The sequence below is a fragment of the Chiloscyllium plagiosum genome, chromosome 27, assembly GCF_004010195.1.
Source record: "Chiloscyllium plagiosum isolate BGI_BamShark_2017 chromosome 27, ASM401019v2, whole genome shotgun sequence".
Taxonomy (NCBI): domain Eukaryota; kingdom Metazoa; phylum Chordata; class Chondrichthyes; order Orectolobiformes; family Hemiscylliidae; genus Chiloscyllium; species Chiloscyllium plagiosum.
Window position 1 is genome coordinate 14468511 of NC_057736.1, and position 21620 is coordinate 14490130.

General features: G+C 42.3%; 2 protein-coding genes across 9 annotated transcripts in view; both read left to right on the plus strand.

The window, feature by feature from the left end:
• The first annotated feature begins 421 nt into the window (after window positions 1-421).
• pigv (phosphatidylinositol glycan anchor biosynthesis, class V) lies at window positions 422-12338 on the plus strand. Of its 4 annotated transcripts, none has more exons than XM_043717477.1 (4): window positions 422-1021; window positions 2896-3051; window positions 8170-9345; window positions 10212-12338. In XM_043717477.1, the coding sequence occupies exons 2-4, from the start codon at window positions 2983-2985 to the stop codon at window positions 10479-10481; spliced, it is 1515 nt and encodes a 504-aa protein (XP_043573412.1). In that variant the 5' UTR covers window positions 422-1021; window positions 2896-2982; the 3' UTR covers window positions 10482-12338. The 4 variants fall into 4 exon arrangements, with proteins under 4 accessions (XP_043573412.1, XP_043573413.1, XP_043573415.1 ...); XM_043717478.1 differs by having other exon boundaries at window positions 422-876; XM_043717480.1 differs by lacking the exon at window positions 8170-9345 and having other exon boundaries at window positions 617-1021.
• Window positions 12339-19208: 6870 nt separating this feature from the next.
• Window positions 19209-21620, plus strand: part of LOC122563579 (palmitoyltransferase ZDHHC18-like) — a 33923-nt gene continuing 31511 nt past the window's right edge. For 2 of the 5 annotated variants that reach the window (XM_043717485.1, XM_043717484.1), the window contains exon 1: window positions 19209-20023. In XM_043717485.1, coding sequence (XP_043573420.1) covers window positions 19794-20023 — 230 coding nt within the window. In that variant the 5' untranslated portion in view covers window positions 19209-19793. The remainder of the gene's footprint in view (window positions 20024-21620) is intronic. The other 3 variants (XM_043717486.1, XM_043717481.1, XM_043717482.1) reach the window with 3 other exon arrangements.

A 21620-nucleotide genomic window follows, 5' to 3' on the forward strand; every position in this document is an offset into this window, starting at 1 on the left:
TTTGGGTACTGAGAATCTTTAGAATTTTATATCCCATAAAGCTGTGGACACTAAGTTATTCAGTCTACTCAAGATTGACAATTTTGGTAATAAAATAATAGAAGGTAGAAGGGTAGAACAGGATGTTGATGCAGAAAAACAATGTTTTTGTTGAATCGTGGATAGTACTTGAGGGGTTATATGGTCTACTCCTCCTGTCCCTATCTTTTATATTCAACGTGAATTGGAGGGACAATTAGCTGTTACACTCTGCGAAATAATGGGTACTCTGAGACGTACAGTCTAATCGTCAGGTCATCTATAACTGGCCCAGCATATCCCAGCTTTAAAGGGGTCACGTTGCTCCGCAGCTCCTGATTTCACGATTTTATCTTCTATCAAATAATTTAAATGCCGATTCTCTTTCGCATACTGTTTAACAAAAATTGTTCACTAAAGAGATTCTCAGCAGACTGACTTGACCAAGAGTTTTCTAGGTGGTTACAAGTAAATATAATTCAGCTGCTCTTGATTTATCTGGAAAGAAAATCCCCTTCCAGCTATCCTTGGGCGGCAGACTGCCTGCCACTATCAAAGATGGCGGCTGGCATATTTGCTGCTGGAAATTCCCGTCGTACTTCGGTTTTAACCCGGAACGTATTGCTGGAGTTGGGGCCCAACTTCCGGTAGTGAGTGTGTGATTGATTTCGGATTTTGTGGCCCGGCCCAACGAGTGACTTAAAGCGAGGAGCAGTTGTCTGGTCATGCATTTATCTAATGACCTTCATTTTAAGATCGCTCAAAGTTTCTAATACAATACAAATGATTTTAAAGTCTGGCCACTTCTGTAGTGATTGTTGGAATCGACCCAGCTGCACACAGGAAGATCCCGCATCAGTGAGCAGATTAGATAATTTTATGGTGGTGTTTGAGGGAAAGATGTTGGTTAGGATCCCGTGGAGAACTATCTACTTTTGAAATAGTGCCGTGAGATCTTTTATTGAAGGAGAATATGCAACTTGGCTTAACATCAGTTTTAAAGGTAGGCCCGTTAGTGTAGAAGTCCCTTGGCACTGCCCCGGTGCAATTTAATGTTTCCTTTGCGCTGCCCGTTGGACAATGTCGTAGTTCTTGGCATTGCCCTCTTGGATAGTTCTCTGCTTCCTTGGGACTGTCAATAAAATGTTGCATGCTCCTACAGAGACCTGACAAATAAAGCTAATCACACTCTGTGACCTAACAAATGATTGAGAGAGATCCTACAAATATTAACACTGTTGGGGAACCCCTGCATCTATAATAGAATTTAAGAACACACAAACATATTGTGTCCTACCTTGTCTATGCAGCTGTTTGTGGTCCCATTAAACCTTTTCCCATCTCTCTCCATCTAACTAGTATATCTTTCTATTTTTTTATTATCAAGCTTCCCCTAAGTTTTTTTAAATATTTACCTCAACTACTGTAGTAGTAAATTTCTGCTGAATTTCATATTAGATTTATTAATAATCTTGTATTTATGGTGCTTAAGTCCTGTAAACATCTATCTGGTCTCTGAAATACTTTCGCAGAGAAATACAAATCAATGATATTTCAATGGAGAGGAATTATGAGCAATCCAAAGCCAGATGTTCTTTGACAGACAAAATGTGTTAAAATAAACAGAAGAGGGAGGCTAATGTCAAATGTAAAACAATCCAAAATCAGACAATGGAGTGCATGGGGAATTTCAAAAAAAGAAATAGCATAGAAAGAAGGTTAGCAGGTAATGTGAGGTGTAATATTGGTGGGAAAACTACTAGAAACATGTCAACCATAAAAATTTATTCTGATTTGAAACTTGATCAAATTTATCAGTGAACATATAACAGCCAACAGTGGGATGTGAACTGATCCAACAGGCAGACACATGGCAGATGCAAATTAATGTGAATAAGCATGAAATGTACTCTGGGAGGGATAATAGTCGTTGAAACTAAAAATGTATCATTCAAGGTAGTAAAATGCAAGATCAGAGACACCTGTGTGTGGTTACAGGGCAAATTGATAAGATGAGGAAAGTTAGGTTAGTTTACTTTTTCATAATACAAGCGGTGTCTACAGACGCCTGAAAGTCATGCTAATCTTTTACTAATTTTTTTTAGATTCCCTTTCGGTCCAACCAGTCCACACCGATCCTCCAAAGAGTAACCCACCCAGACCCATTTCCCTCTGACTAATGCACCTAACACTATGAGCAATTTAGCATGACCAATTCATCTGGCCTGCACATCTTTGGATTGTGGGAGGAAACCCAAGCAAATGGGGGGAATGTGCAAACTCTACACAGACAGTCACTTCTTCGAGAACTAACTGTGGTGTGGGAGAGTGTGGACTCTCTCAAAGGGGTCAGTGTCCATGTTGCCATGATCGTGTTCGCCTCCCACACGGTAAATCGTAGGCTCAAGCAGCTCTACTGGAACCAAAGAGAGACTGTTGTTTCATCGCTGTTGTGAAACAAAGTCCTGCGGTGACCCGAGGCTGGAATCGAATCTGGGATCCTGGTACTGTGAGGCAGCAGTGCTAGCCACCGTGCTGCCTCATTTCTGGTTAGGTCTTAAATGCAGTAGTTTCTACAGTTCTGGATCCCACACCAGGAAGGCTATCAATGACTTAGAGTACAGAAAAGACATACCAAATGAAATCTGGAATGAAAGATTGCAGTTGCATGGAGAAACTGAGTTTTTTTAATAGTAAAGGGTGACATTGCTTGGAGACACTTGCTAATGGCTGAAGAAGTTCTTGGAAAATTGAGGGTCAGGAGATGTGGAAATGGTATGGATCAGCTACTGTTTATAGGAAGGTGGTGTATAATTTTTTTTCTGCTGTGTCTTTGTTCTGGGATGTTCCTATTAACATTCTGTAATCCAATTTCAGTGATAATGAGATGATAGCAATTGCTTGCTGTCAGTCTGCAGAGTATCAGTGCTGCGATCTGGATTGGAGATCCAAACCAGGAACATTATGGCATCTGATCTCCAACTGATTGTGCACTTTGCCCTTTGTTCCAGAATCCTGGCCATTCTTTTCCAGGTTAGTGTCTCTCTTAATCCTCAATCAGTTCTAATGAACACTATATTAATTGATTTTTAAAAACACTTCAGGGAGAAGTGTTGGGCTGTGTTAATTTCCTGTTCCGAAATGGAATTTTTCCAGACATTTTCCTTGGATGCAGGCCAGTATTTTGTTTAAGCACACTAGCTATGCGTTTGTTTAGTTCTTTATGCTGGAACCTGAGATTAGTACTGGATCTGAGAAACCAATTACAACATTGGGATACATGTGTTTGACAATAGACAATAGGTGCAGGAGTAGGCCATTCAGCCCTTCAAGCCTGCACCGCCATTCAATATGATCATGGCTGATCATTCCTAATCAGTATCCTCTTCCTGCCTTATCTCCATAACCCTTGATTCCACTATCTTTGAGAGCTCTATCCAACTCTTTCTTAAATGAATCCAGAGACTGGGCCTCCACTGCCCTCTGGGGCAGAGCATTCCACACAGCCAACACTCTCTGGGTGAAGAAGTTTCTCCTCATCTCTGTCCTAAATGGTCTACCCTGTATTTTTAAGCTGTGTCCTCTGGTTCGGCACTCACCCATCAGTGGAAACATGTTTCCTGCTGCCAGTGTGTCCAATCCTTTCCAAATCTTATATGTCTCAATCAGATCCCCCCTCAGTCTTCTAAACTCAAGGGTATACGAGCCCAGTTGCTTCAGTCTTTCAGTGTAAAGTAATCCCGCCATTCCAGGAATTGACCTCTTGAACCTACGCTGCACTCCCTCAATAGCCAGAATGTCTTTCCTCAACTTTGGAGACCAGAACTGCACACAATACCCCAGGTGTGGTCTCACCAGGGCCCTGTACAGCTGCAGAAGCACCTCTTTGCTTCTATACTCAATTCCTCTTGTTATGAAGGCCAGCATGCTATTAGCCTTCTTCACTACCTGCTGTACCTGCATGCTTGCCTTCATTGACTGGTGTACAAGAACACCCAGATCTCTCTGTACTGCCCCTTTACCTAAATTGATTCCACTGAGGTAGTGATTGCCGTCTTGTTCTTGCCACCAAAGTGGATAACCATACATTTATCCACATTAAACTGTATCTGCTATGCATCTGCCCATCAGCTAACTTGTCCAGGTCACCCTGTAATCTCCTAACATCCTCATCACATTTCACCCTGCCACTTTGCTAATGTTATTGCTGATACCATCTTCTATATTATTAACATATATTGTAAAAAGCTGCGGTCCAGCACGGATCCTTGCGGTACCCCACTGGTCACTGCCTGCCATTCCGAAATGGAGCCGTTTATCACTACCCTTTGTTTCCTATCAGCCAACCAATTTTAGAACATAGAAAAATACAGCGCAGTACAGGCCCTTTGGCCCTCGATGTTGCGCCGATCCAAGCCCACCTAACTTACACTAGCCCACTGTCCTCCATATGCCTATCCAATGCCCGTTTAAATGCCCATAAAGAGGGAGAGTCCACCACTGTACTGGCAGGGCATTCCATGAACTCACGACTCGTTGAGTAAAGAATCTACCCCTAACATCTGTCCTATACCTACCACCCTTAATTTAAAGCTATGCCCCCTCGTAATAGCTGACTCCATACGTGGAAAAAGGTTCTCATGGTCAACCCTATCTAAACCCCTAATCATCTTGTACACCTCTATCAAATCATCCCTAAACCTTCTTTTCTCCAATGAAAACAGCCCCAAGTGCCTTAGCTTTTCCTCATACGATCTTGCTATTATACCAGGCAACATCCTGGTAAACCTCCTCTGCACCCGTTCCAGTGCCTCCACATCCTTCCTATAGTATGGCGACCAAAACTCAATACTCCAGATGCGGCCGCACCAGAGTCTTATACAACTGCAATCCAATCTAGTATTTTGCCCCCAATACCATGCGCCCTAATTTTACTCTCTAACCTCCTAAGTGGGACTTTATCAAAAGCTTTTTGAAAGTCCAGGTACACTACATCTACTGGATCTCCCTCGTCCATCTTCAGAGTTACACCCTCAAAAAATTCAAGAAGATTAGTCGAGCATGATTTCCCCTTCATAAATCCACGCTGACTGTCCTATCCTGTTACTACTATCCAGATGTGCCGTAATTTCATCCTTTATAATAGACTCCAGCATCTTTCCCACCACTGAGGTCAGACTAACTGGTCTATAATTTCCTGCTTTCTCTCTCCCACCTTTCTTAAAAAGTGGTATAACATTAGCTACCCCCCAATCCTCAGGAACCGACCCCGAATCTATTGAACTCTGGAAAATAATCACCAACGCATCCACGATTTCCCGAGCCACCACCTTCACCCTGGGATGTAGACCATCAGGCCCCGGAGACTTATCAACCTTCAGACCTAACATTCTCTCCAACTCCAAATCCTGGCAAATATAAATTCCCTTAAGTTCAGGTCCTTCAGCCACTGTTACCTCGGAGATTGTTTGTGTCTTCCCCAGTGAACATAGATCTGAAGTACCCATTTAATTCTTCTGCCAATTCTTTGTTCCCCGTAATATATTCCCCTGTTTCTGTCTTCAAGGGCCCAATTTTAGTCCTACCCATTTTTTTGCCTTGCACATACTTAAAAAAGCTTTTACTATCCTCCTTTATATTATTGGCCAGTTTACCTTCGTACCTCATTTTTCCTCTGCGTATTTCCTTCTTAGTAAACCTCTGTTGCTCTTTAAAAGCTTCCCAGTCCTCAGTTTTCCCACTTACCTTTGCTATGTTATACTTTTTCTCTTTTAACTTTATATGTTTCTTAACTTCCCTCATAAGCCACGGCTGCCCATGCTTTCTCCTGGGATTTATCTTCCTTTTAGGAATGAACTGATCCTGGAACTTCTGCATTATACACCGAAATATCCGCCATTGTTCCTCCACAGTCATCCCTGCTAAGGTATTGCACCATTGAACTTTGGCCAGCTCCTCCCTCATAGCTCCATAGTTTCCTTTATTCAACAGAAGTACTGTCACTTCTGACTGTACCCTCTCCCTCTCAAATTGCAGATTGAAGCTTAATGTATTATGGTCACTACTTCCCAATGGCTCCTTCACTTCGAGGTCTCCGACCAATTCTGGTTCGTTATTCAATACCAGATCCAGAATTGCCTTCTCCATGGTCGGCTCCAGCACCAGCTGCTCTAAGAATCCATCTCTGAGGCACTCCACAAAGTCTCTTTCTTGAGGTCCAATACCATCCTGATTCTCCCAGTCTACCTGCATGTTAAAATCCCCCATAACAGCTGTAGTAACATCTTTGCGACAGGCCAATTTCAGCTCCTGATTCAACTTACATCCAACATGTGTTGTTTGAATGACATTTGAATGTGTTGTTGCCTCTCATTTCCCTTTCTATGTTTGAATTCACCCAAATCAATCTTCCACTCTGTTACAGACCTGAAATAGTCCTCGCCAAAGTTACAAATTACATTGTTAATTTGATTGTAGTGAGCTGTCCTTCCTTGTGCTTCTGCACATAGTTTTTGGTACAGTTGACTCTTTTCCACCTTAGCTCCTCTACTGTCCATCTGTTGTTTATCAAATTTATTCTTTCATGGGATGTCTATCCATTTGTTGATCTCCCTAATTTTTCTTGAAGCACGTGGCTTACTGGGCCATTTCAAAGGGAAGTTAAGAACACTTGCATAGTTGTGGGTCTAGAGTCACCTGTAGGCCAGACTGAGTAATGATGACTGGTGTCCTTCCCTGAATAAAATTAATCAACCTGGTGGATTTTATGACAATTAATAGTTTTGTGAGACTATCATTATATTCCAGATACACTGATGGAATTTAACATCAGCTGCAAAGGTGAGATTTGAATCTGTGTCCTCAGAGCTTTGGACTGGCTTGCTTCTTCAGTAACATTACCACGATGCTACTATCTCCATCTTACCTTGTATTTTATTCCTTTTATATCTAGTCACAGCCAAAGAATAACCTGAAACATGCTTCTCACTTCCTCATACATTGGCTCTCCTGGAAACTAATCCATTTTAAAATTCTTACTCATGTTTTCAAATCCCTTCACCTCTCCTAATCCACCTAACTTACACATCCCTACAATCCCAAAACATAGAACTTTGCACTCTTCAAATTTTGTCCTCTTGAATATGATTTATAACGATTCACTGTTGGATCTAGGGATCTGAAGACATGGTTACTGAGTTTTGGAAATTCCTTTTTAAACCTCTTCACCACACTCCTCCTCATTGACTTTCTTAATATTAATCTCTTTGACTAAACTTTTGATTATCAGTTTTTACTATATGTTCGTTTTTCCAGATCAGTCTGAAGTGTTTGTTGATAACACTTCTGGGATGTCTTGCTGTGCCAAAGATGGTACAAAAAATGTATAATGTACAGTTGCTGAAGATACTGACTCTCACTGGGAAAGAGATGTTGACTCTTATTGAAGTGCTGTTCCCAGAGGGGCTGAATCCCACTGGTGTGCTGTAATTTCAGTTTTGCTTCTCTAGAAAGCCAATATCTCAGCGCAGTTTGGCTAGTAAACTATTTTTTCACATTTTGTGTGGCTTGATCCTGTAGGCTTATACTCAAACTTAAAAAAAATTCGATTTACTCACTCTCTACAGTGTAGGAACAGGCCATTCAGCCCAATGAGTCCACATGGATTCTCTGAGGTGCATCCCAACCAGACTTCCCCCGAACTATCCCTGTAACCCTGCATTTCCCATGGCTAATCCACCTAACCTGCACATTTTTGGACGGTGGGACAAAACTGGAGCACCTAGAGGAAACCCATACAGACACTGGGAGAATGTGTAAACTCCACACACAGTTGCCCGAGGCTGGAATCAAAGCTGGGTCCCTGGAACTGTGAGGCAGCAGTGCTAACCACTGATCCATTCTGCTATCTGAATTATAATCCGCTAATATTTCTCTAAATTTTCTTGTAATTGCCATTTTTAATTGGATAAAATGTGTAGCTTAAGGGATGCTTGTCCCTTTGATTCTTTGAGAAGTTATTAAAGACACACTTTAATTTTTTTGCTGTCTTGTAGTCAGTACTGATTTTGACAGTTTTATGGGTGGGTTGGATTTATGTTGTATTTGCCTATTGGAATGAATACTTACCCTGCTTCATTGCTCCTTTGCCAGATGGTGTTTAATTCTCTGATACCTGACCACAGAGCAGATGCCTTTCAAGCACCCCAACTGCACAATTTGAGTATCAGCGATGAGTTGCTGGAGATCCTGTTAAGTGGTTTTTCTCGCTGGGATGCACAGCATTTCCTATTTATAGCAGAATTTGGATACGTTTATGAGCATAACTTTGCTTTTCTGCCATTGTTCCCAGTGAGCCTTCGGGTAGTGGCAGAGACGGTGCTCAGTCCCCTACGGTGCTTTCTAAATCTCCATAGTCGGTTGTTACTTGCAGCAGTTTTACTGAATGCTGTGATGTTCATTCTGTCAGCAGTTGTTCTGTACCATCTGGGTGTTGTTGTGCTCCGGGATCGCAGGCTGGCCTTTCTCTCCAGCCTTCTCTTCTGCCTGACCCCAGCCAATGTCTTCATGTCTGCAGCTTATTCTGAAAGCATGTTCATGCTGCTGACCTTTGGTGGAATGCTGAACCTGGAGAAAGGTTGGCTTGTGACCAGTTGCATTCTGTTTTCTCTGTCTGCAGCAGCCCGCTCCAATGGCATTGTAAATGCAGGATTTCTGCTTTACTCCCAGCTGAAGCTTTGCTCTTTGTATGTGAGACACAAGTCAACAGTTATGGAAAAAGACTTATACAAATCATGGTTGAATCTGATCCTTCGGTCTGTGTTGTTAGTGGCTGCAGGAACAATGATGATTGTGCTGCCCTTTGTACTTTTTCAGTATTATGGATACCGGACATTCTGTAAGTCAACTATGAATCCAGCACTGGACATGCCTCAGCCTTTGCTGCAGCTCGCCAGGAACAAAGGTTATCATGTCCCTGATAAGGAAAGTGATCCGCCCATCTGGTGCCATCGCCGATACCCCAGCATATACTCTTACATTCAGGACGCATACTGGAACGTGGGCTTCCTAAGATATTACCAACTCCGCCAATTGCCCAACTTCTTGCTGGCTTTTCCTGTTATGGCTTTGGGAGTATGGGCAGCCTGGCAATATGTGATTGTTGATCCCTGGTATTGTGTACAGTTGGGTCTGACCCGCAGAAAGATAAGGAAAAAGACTGAAAAAGATAGCAAACCACACTCCAGCTTCCATACAGACCAAGTGTTTGTCTATATCGTTCACGTAACTATACTGCTGGTATTTGGCATTTGTTTCATGCACATTCAGGTGAGAACTGTATAAAAGGACAATAAATATTGGGTGCATGAAGAGTACGTGCAGAATGATTGGTCAGTCTCCCCCATTAACAATCCATATCCTTTATTATCCCCAAATCTAATCCCACTTTCCAATGAATTCCCATACTCTTAAGACCCCACCTAGTCTAATCTCACTGTCTCCTGCTTGGTCACACAACTTCTCAATTTTCAAACTAGTAACTCCCCTTTAAACTAATTCATGGTCTCTTTCCACAACTGGTTTGAGACACTGAATTTCATCTCCTGCTTATGACATTGTTTAATTTGGACACTGTAACTTTGAGCACTTCTCATTAGAAGCAGAGATGTCTCTACTAAACTGGGACTCTGAATAAAATCTCCTTTTTTTTTATTCATTCACAGGATGAGAGCACCAGAATTTATTTCCCATGCTAATTGCCCAGAATGCAGTGAAGAATCTACCACATTTCTGTGGGTCTGGAGTTGCATGTTGGTCACACTGTTAAGGACTGGAGTTTGATCTTTTCCTGATAATTGACATTAGATTTTTTTATTCAGATTTTCTTTTTTTAAACTTGAATTCAAATTCTACCATCTGCCATGCTAGGATTTGAACCCATGTGCCAAGAGCATTTGCTGGGTCTAGGGATAATACCTATAGGCCATCATCTCCCAGGCTGGGAGTGACCGAAGTGAATGCATCTACAAATGTATGAGTGGTCATCAATCTGAAACATTAACTTGTTTTTTTTATCTCTCCACTGCTGCCTGAGCTTAATATTTCCAGCATTTGTAGTATTTTAATTTTCTATGAATGTGCTTTCAGTTTCAGAAGATGTGAAATAACTAATAAATCTCTTGCTTTCTGTGCAGGTTCTAACGAGATTCCTAGCTTCCTCCTCACCCATCCTGTACTGGTTCTCTGCTCATCTGCTCCAGAATGTGGAGCCTGGACGTTTGGATCAGGATTCTGCTACCTCAATTTACCGCAACAAGTTTGGGATCTTTCCCAGAAACCAGCTCACTACTTTGCTGCAGGACTGGAATGGCTGCAGCCTAACTGCACGCTGCATTCTTGGATATTTTGTACTATACTGGTTACTTGGACTCTCCTTACATTGTAACTTTCTCCCATGGACCTGATCACAAGGGATGTTGCCTCAACACTATCTGGTTCTTTCCACTTGTTGGTCTGCTTTATTTCTGGAATAGATCTCTCTTTATTCTCTTCGATGTTAACCATGGTTTTCTGGTATGGGGTGTACTGTTGTGAGGATTGAATAAAAGAATATTAGAAATTGGATCAGGAGTAGGTTATAAGGCTCCTTGACCCTGCTTCACTGTACTTTGAGACAATCTGTCACCCCAGCTCCACTGGCATGCAGAATTCCTCTAGATTCACCTGCAATCTCCTCAAGGGGACCAAATGTGTATGCGGTATTCCAGCTGCAGTCTCATTAATACCTTTTAGACTTGCAGCAACACTCCCTCCTTTTTTACCCTTGACCTTTAGCAATAAATGCCAAAATTCCATTTGTCTTCCTTTTTGCCTTTTGTACCTGCATACTAGTTTTTTGCGATTCATGCACAAGGACACGCTGCAGTGAAGCACTCTAAAGTTTCTCTCTATTTAGTCAATAAGTTGTCTTTCTACTTTTCCCAATAAAATGGATAACCTCACACACATCCATGTTAAACTTCATCTGACAAAGTTTGACCCATTCACGTATCTACATCCAATTGTAAATTTCTTATTTCTTCATTGCAAGTCTTATTTTCCCACTTATTTTCAGTGTCGTCTTCAGCAAATTTACTATAATAGCTGTAATATCCCTGCATCCATGTCTCTAAATTGCAAATAGTTGGGGCCTGAGGACCGAATCCTGTGGTACCCACAAGTTAATGTTTGCTAATCAGAAAAAGGCCAATTTATTCTTTCTTACTTTGTTATTTAGTCCTCTTTCTGAGCAAATAAATTACCCCAATCTCATTGTGATCTTACATTGTGTATTTGTGTGGGACCTTATCAAATGCCTTCCAGAAGTCCAAATATATTATATCTATAGGGTCCCCATTATGAGGCCAGTGCAGGGAGACGAGGCCTTGAGTTTTGAACCCTAGTGTGGTCTGGAAGTTAGGTGCTGGCATGGACTGGGGTGTAAGGACTGTAAATAGAGTACTATTTTCCCTTTTATTCTTATGTTAGACTTTGCTTTATTCTTGCAATTTTGTATCAAATACTTAAGTATCTGTACCTAGGTATCTTGTACCTGAGATGGTGCTGTATACAGCAATGTTGCACACACTTCACTGCACTCATTCAAGTGCATGTGACAATAAAGCAAACTCATTCATTCATATTTCCAGTCAGCATGTTACATCTTTGTAAAACCCCAGCAAATTAGTCAAACATGATTATCCCTTTATAAATCCATGCTGACTCTTGATGGTTTGTGTTTTGAATTTCCAAATGTCCTGTTGTTACTTCCTTAATGGTTTCTAACTATTTCCCAGCAACATGTTAAACTAACTGGTCTGTAGTTTCCTACTTTCTGCGTCTCTCCCTCCCCTTTTTGAATAAGGGCATTACATTAGCACTTCTCCAATCCATTGGAGTCTTTTCTGCATCCAAGTAATTTTGGAATATTATAATCAGTGGATCAACTCTCTGCTGTGAGCTCCTTAAACCCCAAGGTTGTAGGATATCAGGCCCTGGGAACTTGTCTGCCTTCAATCCCAATAGTCTGCTTAGTACTTTTTCTTTCATGAATTTAAAATTTCTCCCTTTCTATAACCTCTGCGTTATGGATGCCACTGGCCAGCCTGCCACTAGCCTTTGTGATATTGTTATGAAGTTGAAGATGTGTATTGTACCTTTTGAGAGAGAGAGTGTGCTGTTCTGAACTGAGCTTATAAGCACCAGAGTATATGATTAGATGCTGAAAATGTGTTGCTGGAAAAGCGCAGCAGGTCAGGCAGCATCCAGGGAACAGGAGAATCGACGTTTCGGGCATAAGCCCTTCTTCAGGAATCATTAGATGGTAGTCCCAGAGTGTACCAGAAAATTAAAAATGTAACACTTGGCTGTGAAATGTTTTGGTTGTTGTTTTGACGACGAATTGAATTTAAGCATTGACAGAAGTACCTGGAGATCTAAGTCTTGCTCTCCAAGAAATTAGGAAACACATTCCATCAAAGGTACTTCACGTATGAAATATCTTCACAGTAAGAAGAAAGAAGGTGACCCAGGGAGATCCTCAGCTGGAAGAAGAAAGACTGAAGACAGCAGCTGTGTGGTTTTGAAATTAGGTCGATTGTAATTTTAATAAGTGTCTTATCAGAACAGCATATTATAGAGTTGGAGGCAGATAATAAGTAGTTAATAGAAAGAGGCTTAGAATTGAGTTGTTTATTGTTCACTTTGAGTAAAAAAAAATTGATGTTAATTTCTTTAAATAGTGGAATTTGTGAATTCTTTGTCACCCGTACTTTAACATTACGAGGCAAGGTGAGCTTTGGTTTAGTTTAATGGGGTTCATCTCCGCTTTGTAACAATGTTGTATGTCTTAGTTTTGTCATTGTTATCTTCTTTGCTTAGCCATGGATGTTTTTGGCCTCTGCAATTTTTCTTCTTTATTCTAGTTGGGAAGAATTGACTACTCCTTAAACACCTGCTACTGTTCATCAACTGTTGTACCTTTTTGTCTTTCTGCCCAGTCCACTCGGGCCAAATTCTTTCTTCTTGCCTTTGTAATTGTCTTTGTTTAACTCCAGAACACCAATGTGGGACTCTAGTTACTCTTTCTCAAACTGAATTTGAAATTCTAGCATGCTATGATCACTCTTAGAGTATCCTTTACTACAAGATCATTCATTAATCCTATGTTATTACACAACACTAAACCCTTAATAGCCTGCTCCCCAGTTGCTCACCCAACCCATTGCTCCAGGAAACAACCTCTACTACATTCAACAAACACTTGCTCAAAATTACCGATGCCAACTTAATTAATACTGTCTGTGCATTAAAATTTCCTAATATTCTCAAGTCTCTGAAGTAATTCTCGATCTCGGTCTTAAATAGCATGACTAACACTTCAAAGAAGTGGGTTTTAAGAAGGACCTAAGTATGATAGAATTACAGGGAATTTCAGAGCTGAGGGCTAAGGAGCTGAAGGTATGGCTGCTAGTGTTAAAATTGGGAATTCTTAACAGTCCAAAATGGCAGAGTGAAGACTTGGAGGATTTGAGAGGATGGATGAAATTACAAAAATTAGGAGGTTCAAAGCCATGTCTTGATTTGAAACAATGAGAACTTGAAAATTAAGGCGTTGCTTGATCGGGAGCCACATGTTTGTGGAGGGTACAACTGAGAGACTGACCAGCAATGCACTAGAATTATCAAGTCTAGGTGCAACAATGAGGTTTTGGGTAAGATGAGACTGGTGGTAGGATGTTAATCTTGATGTCGTTTGTAGTATCAAACACATGAACTATCTAGTTTAAATGGTTGCCTGGGAGAGAGAGATGAAGTCGGTGATAGGAGAATGGTATTTGTGGTGCTGAAGACAATAGCTTCTGTATTTCCAGTATTTTTTTGGAAATTTCTGCGCATCTAGCTCTTTTTCCATTTTTGGGATGAGAGTTTTGTTGGCTCGGCTAGTATTTGTTGCCCATCCTTAATTCTTGCAATGTTGAACAAGTCTGGCAATTTTGAGATGAACGAGTCAATAGAGGTGTCAGTGGGGCTGTGCTGTATGGAGTTAGACATTGTTTTCGGATGACTGTAAATACCTGGCAGTTGGGTGGGGTCGAAGGATAGATCTTTGGAGGGAAAACCATAAGTAATATTGCAGATATGGGGAAGCCTTTGCAGGTGATTATCTGACTGTGACAATAGAAATGAAACCATGTGAATAGAGTCCCACCAACTGGTAGTGGAGAGGCATTCTAGCAGAAGTTGGTGGTCATCTGTATCAAAGGATGCAGACAGGTTGAGACAGGATAGTTTGCCTTTGTCAAATTTCACGTGTCATTTGTGACTTTAACGAGGCATTTCAATCCTAAAATGGGAGCAAAATTGGAGGGATTTAAACGAGTGAGAGATGGGCTTAGATTTGAGGGGTGACAACATGGTCAAGGACTTTGCAGAGGAAAGGGCAATTGGAGATGGGACAGTACTTTATATGAATGCTGGGGTCAACAGTTTTTTTGGAGGTGAGGAGTGATACTGGATTTGAAGGATAAAGGGACAGGGAATTGTTAAGATACAATTGTAATAAATACTTTAAGGGCCAAAGGCAACAAGCACATGGAATTACGCCACTTCCAGGTTCCCTTCTAAGATACATAATCCTGGTCTGAGCATATGTTGCCCATCTCTTCATTGTTGCAAGGTAACAGTATTGCAAAAGCATTTTCACCATATGGACTGCAGCAATTTTAGAAAGCAGTTCACCACCGTTTTCTTGAAGGTAATAACAGATGAGCAATAAATGTTGGCCTTGCAACTCTGTCAATTAATGCATTTCCTCAACCCCTTCCAAAATCTTAGTTCAGGGTTGTGGCAGATGCTTTAATATTTTTTGTATTCGTGTCAGAGACTCATTCCTTCCCCACTGAGTGACCATTTCATTTGCTCATCAGTGATGTAGCAACCTGCCTGTTGTTTGATGTCAGACATGATTCCTGTTCTTATGTTCAGATTGAGATCAAATGTTCTGTGCTCATTGTAATTTATTTAGAATGTTATTACATTGGATATTCTTATTTCCAAAATGTATTCCTTCATATTTTCAATATTCAGTTGTATTTGTCACTCATTTGACCACTCTCCCAGTCTGGCTGATCTCTCAACATAGTGTCACCAAGAAATCTCAACATTGTTTCTCAATTCTGAAATCCAATTTGATTCTGTGTATCACAGCCTCAACTTCTGCAGGACCATTCCTCATTCTTGCACTTTTCTTAAAAACTCACTTTTGAACAAATTACAGTTGAGAGGGATGAGTTATTAGTGGCTTTAATAGATGTAAAATTGGATAAAACCACATGCACAGCTGCCATGTATCCAAGGCTGCTGTGGAAGGTTGCAGGGCCTTTGTAATTTTAAATCCCCTCTGGAGAGATACCATAGGACTGAAGGACAGCTAATGTAGTTCCATTATTCAAAACAAGTAGTCAGGATAAACCAGGAAACTGCACGTCAGTGAGTCAAACACCAGTGGTAAGGAAACTTGAAAAATAACTTAAACAGACAGAAGTAATCTCCACTTGGAGAGGCAAGGATTAATCAAGAATTATCAGGGCAAGATGATGCCTGACAGGTTTAATTGGATTTTTTGAGATAACTAGATATGTGAATGAGGGTAGTGCAGTGGAATGTGTTGTCCATGGACAATGGTAAGACTTTTGACAAGGTCTCACATGGGAGACTGGTCAAGAAGGTAAGAGCTTATGGAATTTAAGGCAATTTGGAAAATTGGATCCAAAATTGTTTTGCTGGGAAAAGAAGAGGGTCAAGGTTGAAAGTTTCTTGTGACTGGAAGCTTCTGTCTAGTAGCATAATGCAGAGTTCTATGTGGGTCCCTTGTTTGTACTGTTTATTAATTATCTATTCTCGTGTGTTATACCCTTTGCAATTGCATGGGAAAGGGCATGGTGGGGTGAGTGTTGGATGTAATGGAGGAGTGGACCAGGTTGTGGACAGAAGTACCCCTATGGAATGCTGGCAAAGGAGGAGATGATGTTTGGTTGTGGCATCCTGCTGGAGGTAATGGTAAAAGTGGAGGGTGATTCTTTGAATGTTGTGACCAGTGGAGTCAAAAGTGTGGACACAGGCAACCCTTTCCTTGGAAGGAAGGAAAGGGGTGAGGGCAGAAGTGCAGGAAATGAACACATCTAAGAGCCCTGTAAACCACTGCGGGGGAATTCTTGGTTGAGGAAAAAAGTGATCATGTCAGAACAATCTTGGAAGTGGCATCATTCGAGCAGATGAGATGGAGAAACTAGGAGAATGGAATGGAGTTCACACAGGAAGTGGATGGTGAAGAAGTGTAGATAAGTATGGGAGTTGATGGTTTTGTAGTGGCCATTGCTGGACAGTCTATGCCCAGAAATAGAAATAGTGAAGTCAAGGAAGAAAGGGAAGAGTCAGATGGATCAGGTGAAGGTGAGAGAAACTGGAAGAAAAACTGATTAACTTATCCAATTCGGTCTGACATCAGGAAACAACACAAATGATGTCATTGTTGCACACAAGGAAGGGAACGGTTTCATGCACCTCACAGAAACCCATGTAGGTACACACAGCCATTCTCTCACTTGGAAAAAGCGAGACGTTAAAGGAGAAATTGTTCAGTGAGAACGAGCTCAGCCATGTGAAGAAGTGTTGTGGTGAATGGTATCTGTTAAGTCTCCTTTCAAGGAAGAAACTGAAGTCTTTAGACCATCCTGAAGGGGGATGGATGTGTAGAGCGATTGCACATCTGCAATGAGGCAGCTGGAAAAACAGGTTATCATGGAATCGACATGGAGTGTCAGAAGAATCTTGAAGGTAGGTAAGAAGAGACTGAAAAACGTCAAGGTAGAAAGAGACAAAAATAGGAATTGCTGGAAAGCTCAGCAGGTCTGGAAGCCTCTAGAGAGAAATGAGTTAATGTTTTGGATCGAGTGACCCTTTCTCAAAACTCAGTTCTGAGGAAGGGTCACTTGACCTAAAAGGTGAATGATTTCTCTCCACAAATGCTGCCAGACCTGCTGAACCTTTGCAGCAATTTCTATTTTTGTCTCATTTACAGTATCTGTAATTCTTTCATTTTTATTTTAATCATGTAGAAAGAAATCAATTCAGTGGGGCAGGAACAGGCTGAAACAACAGGTCAACCAGAATAATTCTGTTTCTGGTTTTGGGAAGAAGGTATGTGTAGGGTAGGAAGCGATGAGATGAGAAGCTTTCGGGACAATCTTTTTGAGGTGGTAATATCACTGACGGTCCTGGAAATAACAGCTTACAGACATAAGAGGTCCTCAACGGCTGTCATATCTCTAGCCCTGCACTCATCCCTGGAACATCTAGACAACAAGAACACCTATAAACAGACACCTGCTCATTGACTACAGCTCTGCCTTCAACACTATTATCCCCTCCAGACTGTTCTCAAAACTCAGCTCCAACTTCTGCAGCTGGGTCCTTAGCTTTCTAATCCACTGACTGCAATCAGTGAAAATGGATAACTGCACCACCCCTACACTAACACTCAACACTGGATGTGTCCTCAGCCCCCTACTGTACACCTAAAACTGTTGTCAAATCCAAACAAATGCCATCTACTCATTTGCTGATGACATCACCGTAGCGGGATGGGTATCTAACAAAGAGTGAAAATACAGAAGGGAGATAGAGGATTTGGTGACAGTGCAATGAGAACAACCTCTCTCTCAACATTGGCAAACTAAAGAACTGATCATTGACTTCAGAAAGCACCCATCCACATCAACAGAACTGAGGTTGAAAGGATGGAGAGCATCAAGTTCTTCGGAGTAATGATAACAGACAACCTATCTTGAACTTCCCAAACAGGTGTGACAGTCAAGAAGACACAATAATGCCTCTTCCTCCTCTAGCAGCTCAGGAAATCTGACATGGCCATAAGGACCCTCACCAAGTTCTACAGATGCACCACTGAGAGTATGCTGTCTGGATGCATAATGGCCTGGTATGGCAACTGCTCTGCCCAGGACCATTAAACTACAGAAAGTGATGTGCACAGCCCAGACCGTCCGAGTCTGTGGATGGAAGGTTAGCTTCTCTTTACACCAGTCCCTGCACCAGAAAGGCTGCCAACATCAACAAAAACCCATTGCACGCCTGTAATGACTTCAAGCAACCAGAAGATATAGAAGCCTGAACACACACCAGCAGGTTCAGGAACAGATTCTTCCCAGTCTTTATTAGACTGATGCATTGGCAGCAACTGCAGTCCTCACTTTCTCCTTGATGCATGGACTCTCTAGCTTCAACTAATATTGATCTTGCTAATACTAATGTCGCCCAATGCATGTCCTGTGCAATGTTAACCTCGAGTCTTTTTGATCTGAACATCTATGATCTTTTTGTATTGCTCATAAGCAAAGCTTTTCACTGTACTTTGGTACATAGGACAATAAAGCAGTGTTCAGCAATGGGACTGTGTTTCATGGGGAGAGGACAGGAGTGTAGATGGTTGGTACTTAGCCTTTGCAAAATAGAGATTGGCATGCCAGATAACACATTAGGAGATAATAATGAATGTCAGATGCATTTTGGATGGATGTAAAAAACAAAGAACTACATGTTGAAAAATAGGACCCTAGGAAGTACAAAGGATGACCTCTTTCTACAATGTAACATCTCTTGTGATTCTAATAATAGATAATGGGTGCAGTGGATTTAGTGCGTGTTATTGGGGGGAAAGAGAAGGAGAAAGAGATGGTGAAAGATGGGAATCATGCAGGCCTACATACAGTTCAGGCTTGCGGTTCTTGACACAGCTGAAGCTGATAATGCAGCCTTGGGCTTTACAGCACTACACAGTGTAACAAATACACTTAGCTTGAGGCAGTTGTACGGGAGGGGGAATAGAATCGCATATTTATATATGCAAAGTTTCATATTTCTGTTAATTGTTAGTGAATCTTTTCTGGAGTTATAGCAGGTTAATTCACTAAGACTTGGGACTGCACATTTACCACCCGCCAGGGGGTGGTGTGTATCTCCGAGCCGCCAGGTGGCGGTGTTGCTGGAGGTCGGCTCCTGGTTTCCGAGCCGTCAAATGGCGGTGCTTTTGAAGGTTGAGTGGTGAGGCAGCTGTATTATTAGAGGCTAGTTTTATCTTTCCGAACTAAGAACGCAAAATGCGAAAAAAACATTATAACCCGGTGTTGCGTGATTTTTAACTATATCCACCCCAGAAAACATTAGTAGATCAAGTAGTGTCTGTGGAGTGGAACTGAGCTGAACGCTTAACTCAGTGAAGCCGCGAGGGGGCGGCGGTGCTCGATACGTATCTCCTGTTTTTCAAACCACCAGCTGAGAATATTGGTGCACTCCAGTTGGCGATAGTGGTGAAAACCAATTCTCCTCCTCTTCATCTGGGATGTTTCCTCCGAGTCGCCAAGAGTGTGGTGTTGCCGGAGCTAGGAATTCAGCCTCCGAGCCGTCAGGGGGCGGTGTTGCTGGAGACTGGGAGGTTACCTCCGCGCTGCTAGGTGGCGCTGTTTGTGGAGGTGGAATATTTTGGTCACTCTTGGCCGTATTGGGTTTCTGCTTCTCGGCTGCGGGGAGGTCCGAATGTTGAGCGCGGCTGGATCCTGGAGCCGGGGAATGGGCCCGGGCCTGGGCCTGGGAACTGGGTGAACAGACTCTGAGAGCGGCCACCCAGTGCCGTCAGGGGAAAATCCTTTGCGGCTCTGGTGATGAAAGAGTGCGAGTACCGGCAGATCGCGCTGGCGCCCGGGAACGGCTCCACGCCAGCCTCCCAGGCCCCGGCCTCAAGGAAGCAGCGGCGCCGGCGCAAGTGGGAGTCATTTGCGGGGAAAAACCGCTTTTTTTGCGGTGGGCGGTTGATGAGCGGACGGCAGAGCGGCGCCTTTTACCTGACTCTGGGCTTGATCTTTAGCACCAGCGGCCTCTTCTTTGGCTTCGAGTAAGTGTCTCTCTTGTTAAAGTGACATTGGTCGAAGAGTTGGTCTGAGGTCCTGGGCGTGTGTTCCACAATCAGTGTGTGTTGTGCTTGGGAGTGTTGAGACGACAGCCCACAGTCAAGTGTGCATATGGGGACAGTAGGGGTGGCACAGTGGTTAGCACTGGCAGCGCCAGAGACCCGGGTTCAATTCCAGCCTCGGGCGATTGTCTGTATGGAGTTTGCACATTCTCCCCGTGTCTGCGTGGGTTTCCTCCGGGTGCTCCGGTTTCCTCCCACAGTCCAAAAATGTGCAGGTCAGGTGAATTGGCCGTGTTAAATTGCCCGTAGTGTTAGGTAAGGGGTAAATGTAGGGGTATGGGTGGGTTGTGCTTCGGCGGGGCGGTGTGGACTTGTTGGGCCGAAGGGCCAGTTTCCACACTAAGTAATCTAATCTAACTCTGTGCGTTGGACTGGATGTGTTTTGAGGACAGTAGTATTTGTATGGTCTGTGGCGACCTGGATCTTGTGTTGATGGCTCCGAGTTACAGAATTGACGATTTGAGGCAATCTGAGGATCTGATCCCCCTCAGTGACCAGTAATAGGTTATACCTCCTTCGGTAAAAACAAGGACTGCAGATGCTGGAAACCAGAGTCTAGATCAGAGTGGTGCTGGAAAAGCACAGCAGGTCAGGCAGCATCCGAGGAACAGGAAAATCGACGTTTCGGGCAAAATCCCTTCATCAGGAATATGAAGGGCTTTTGCCCGAAACATCGATTTTCTTGCTCCTCAAATGTTGCCTGACCTGCTGTGCTTTTCCAGCACCACTCTATTCTATACCTCCTTATCCAGTTCTATAGATGTGTATGTAGTGATGATCACCCTTATTCTTATGGAAGCAAAATACTGCAGACTCTGGAAAGTGACAGAAACTGTTGGAAATACTCAAAAGTCTGTAGAAAGAAAAGTTATGCTTCACTGGAGTGGTGTGCTGAAAATCAAGTCTGGCTATTGCCAGAGTGGCCATAAAATTTTAAAATTTTATAAAAGTACACAGAATTCCCCAGTTTGCCTGTTTTTTCGACCCAGGTTTGTGTACTTAACAAGAATGATTATTTATTGCAAATAAGTAGATTCTAGCTGCAGATAAATTGTCATTAACTGTTGATGTATACTGGATAGAACTCTAACCCCCTTTAAATCTCCTCTTATATATAGAGGCAGACAAACAAAATGGCTATTGTTTGGAGGGAATTGGCTCGGAAAACAATTCAGCAGTCCCTGTGAAGACTTGCTACTCCTCCATTTTACTTCTACACTTGCTTGAAGGTGGAGTTCAATTGGTTCACATTTGTAAAGCTTCTGATTTATTGGTTAAGTACCACAGCTTACAGCAACTGATGAGGGAAAATACACACTTTCTTGATTTTGATTTGATTTATTATTGTCGTATACTGAGATACAGTGAAAAGTATTGTTTTGCCTGCTAACCAGACAAATCATACCTTACATAAATACATCAGGGTAATAGGACACAATGCAAATATCGTGTTCCGGCTACAGAGAAGGTGCAGAGAAAGATCAACTCTAATATATGAGAGGTCCATTCAAAAGACTGA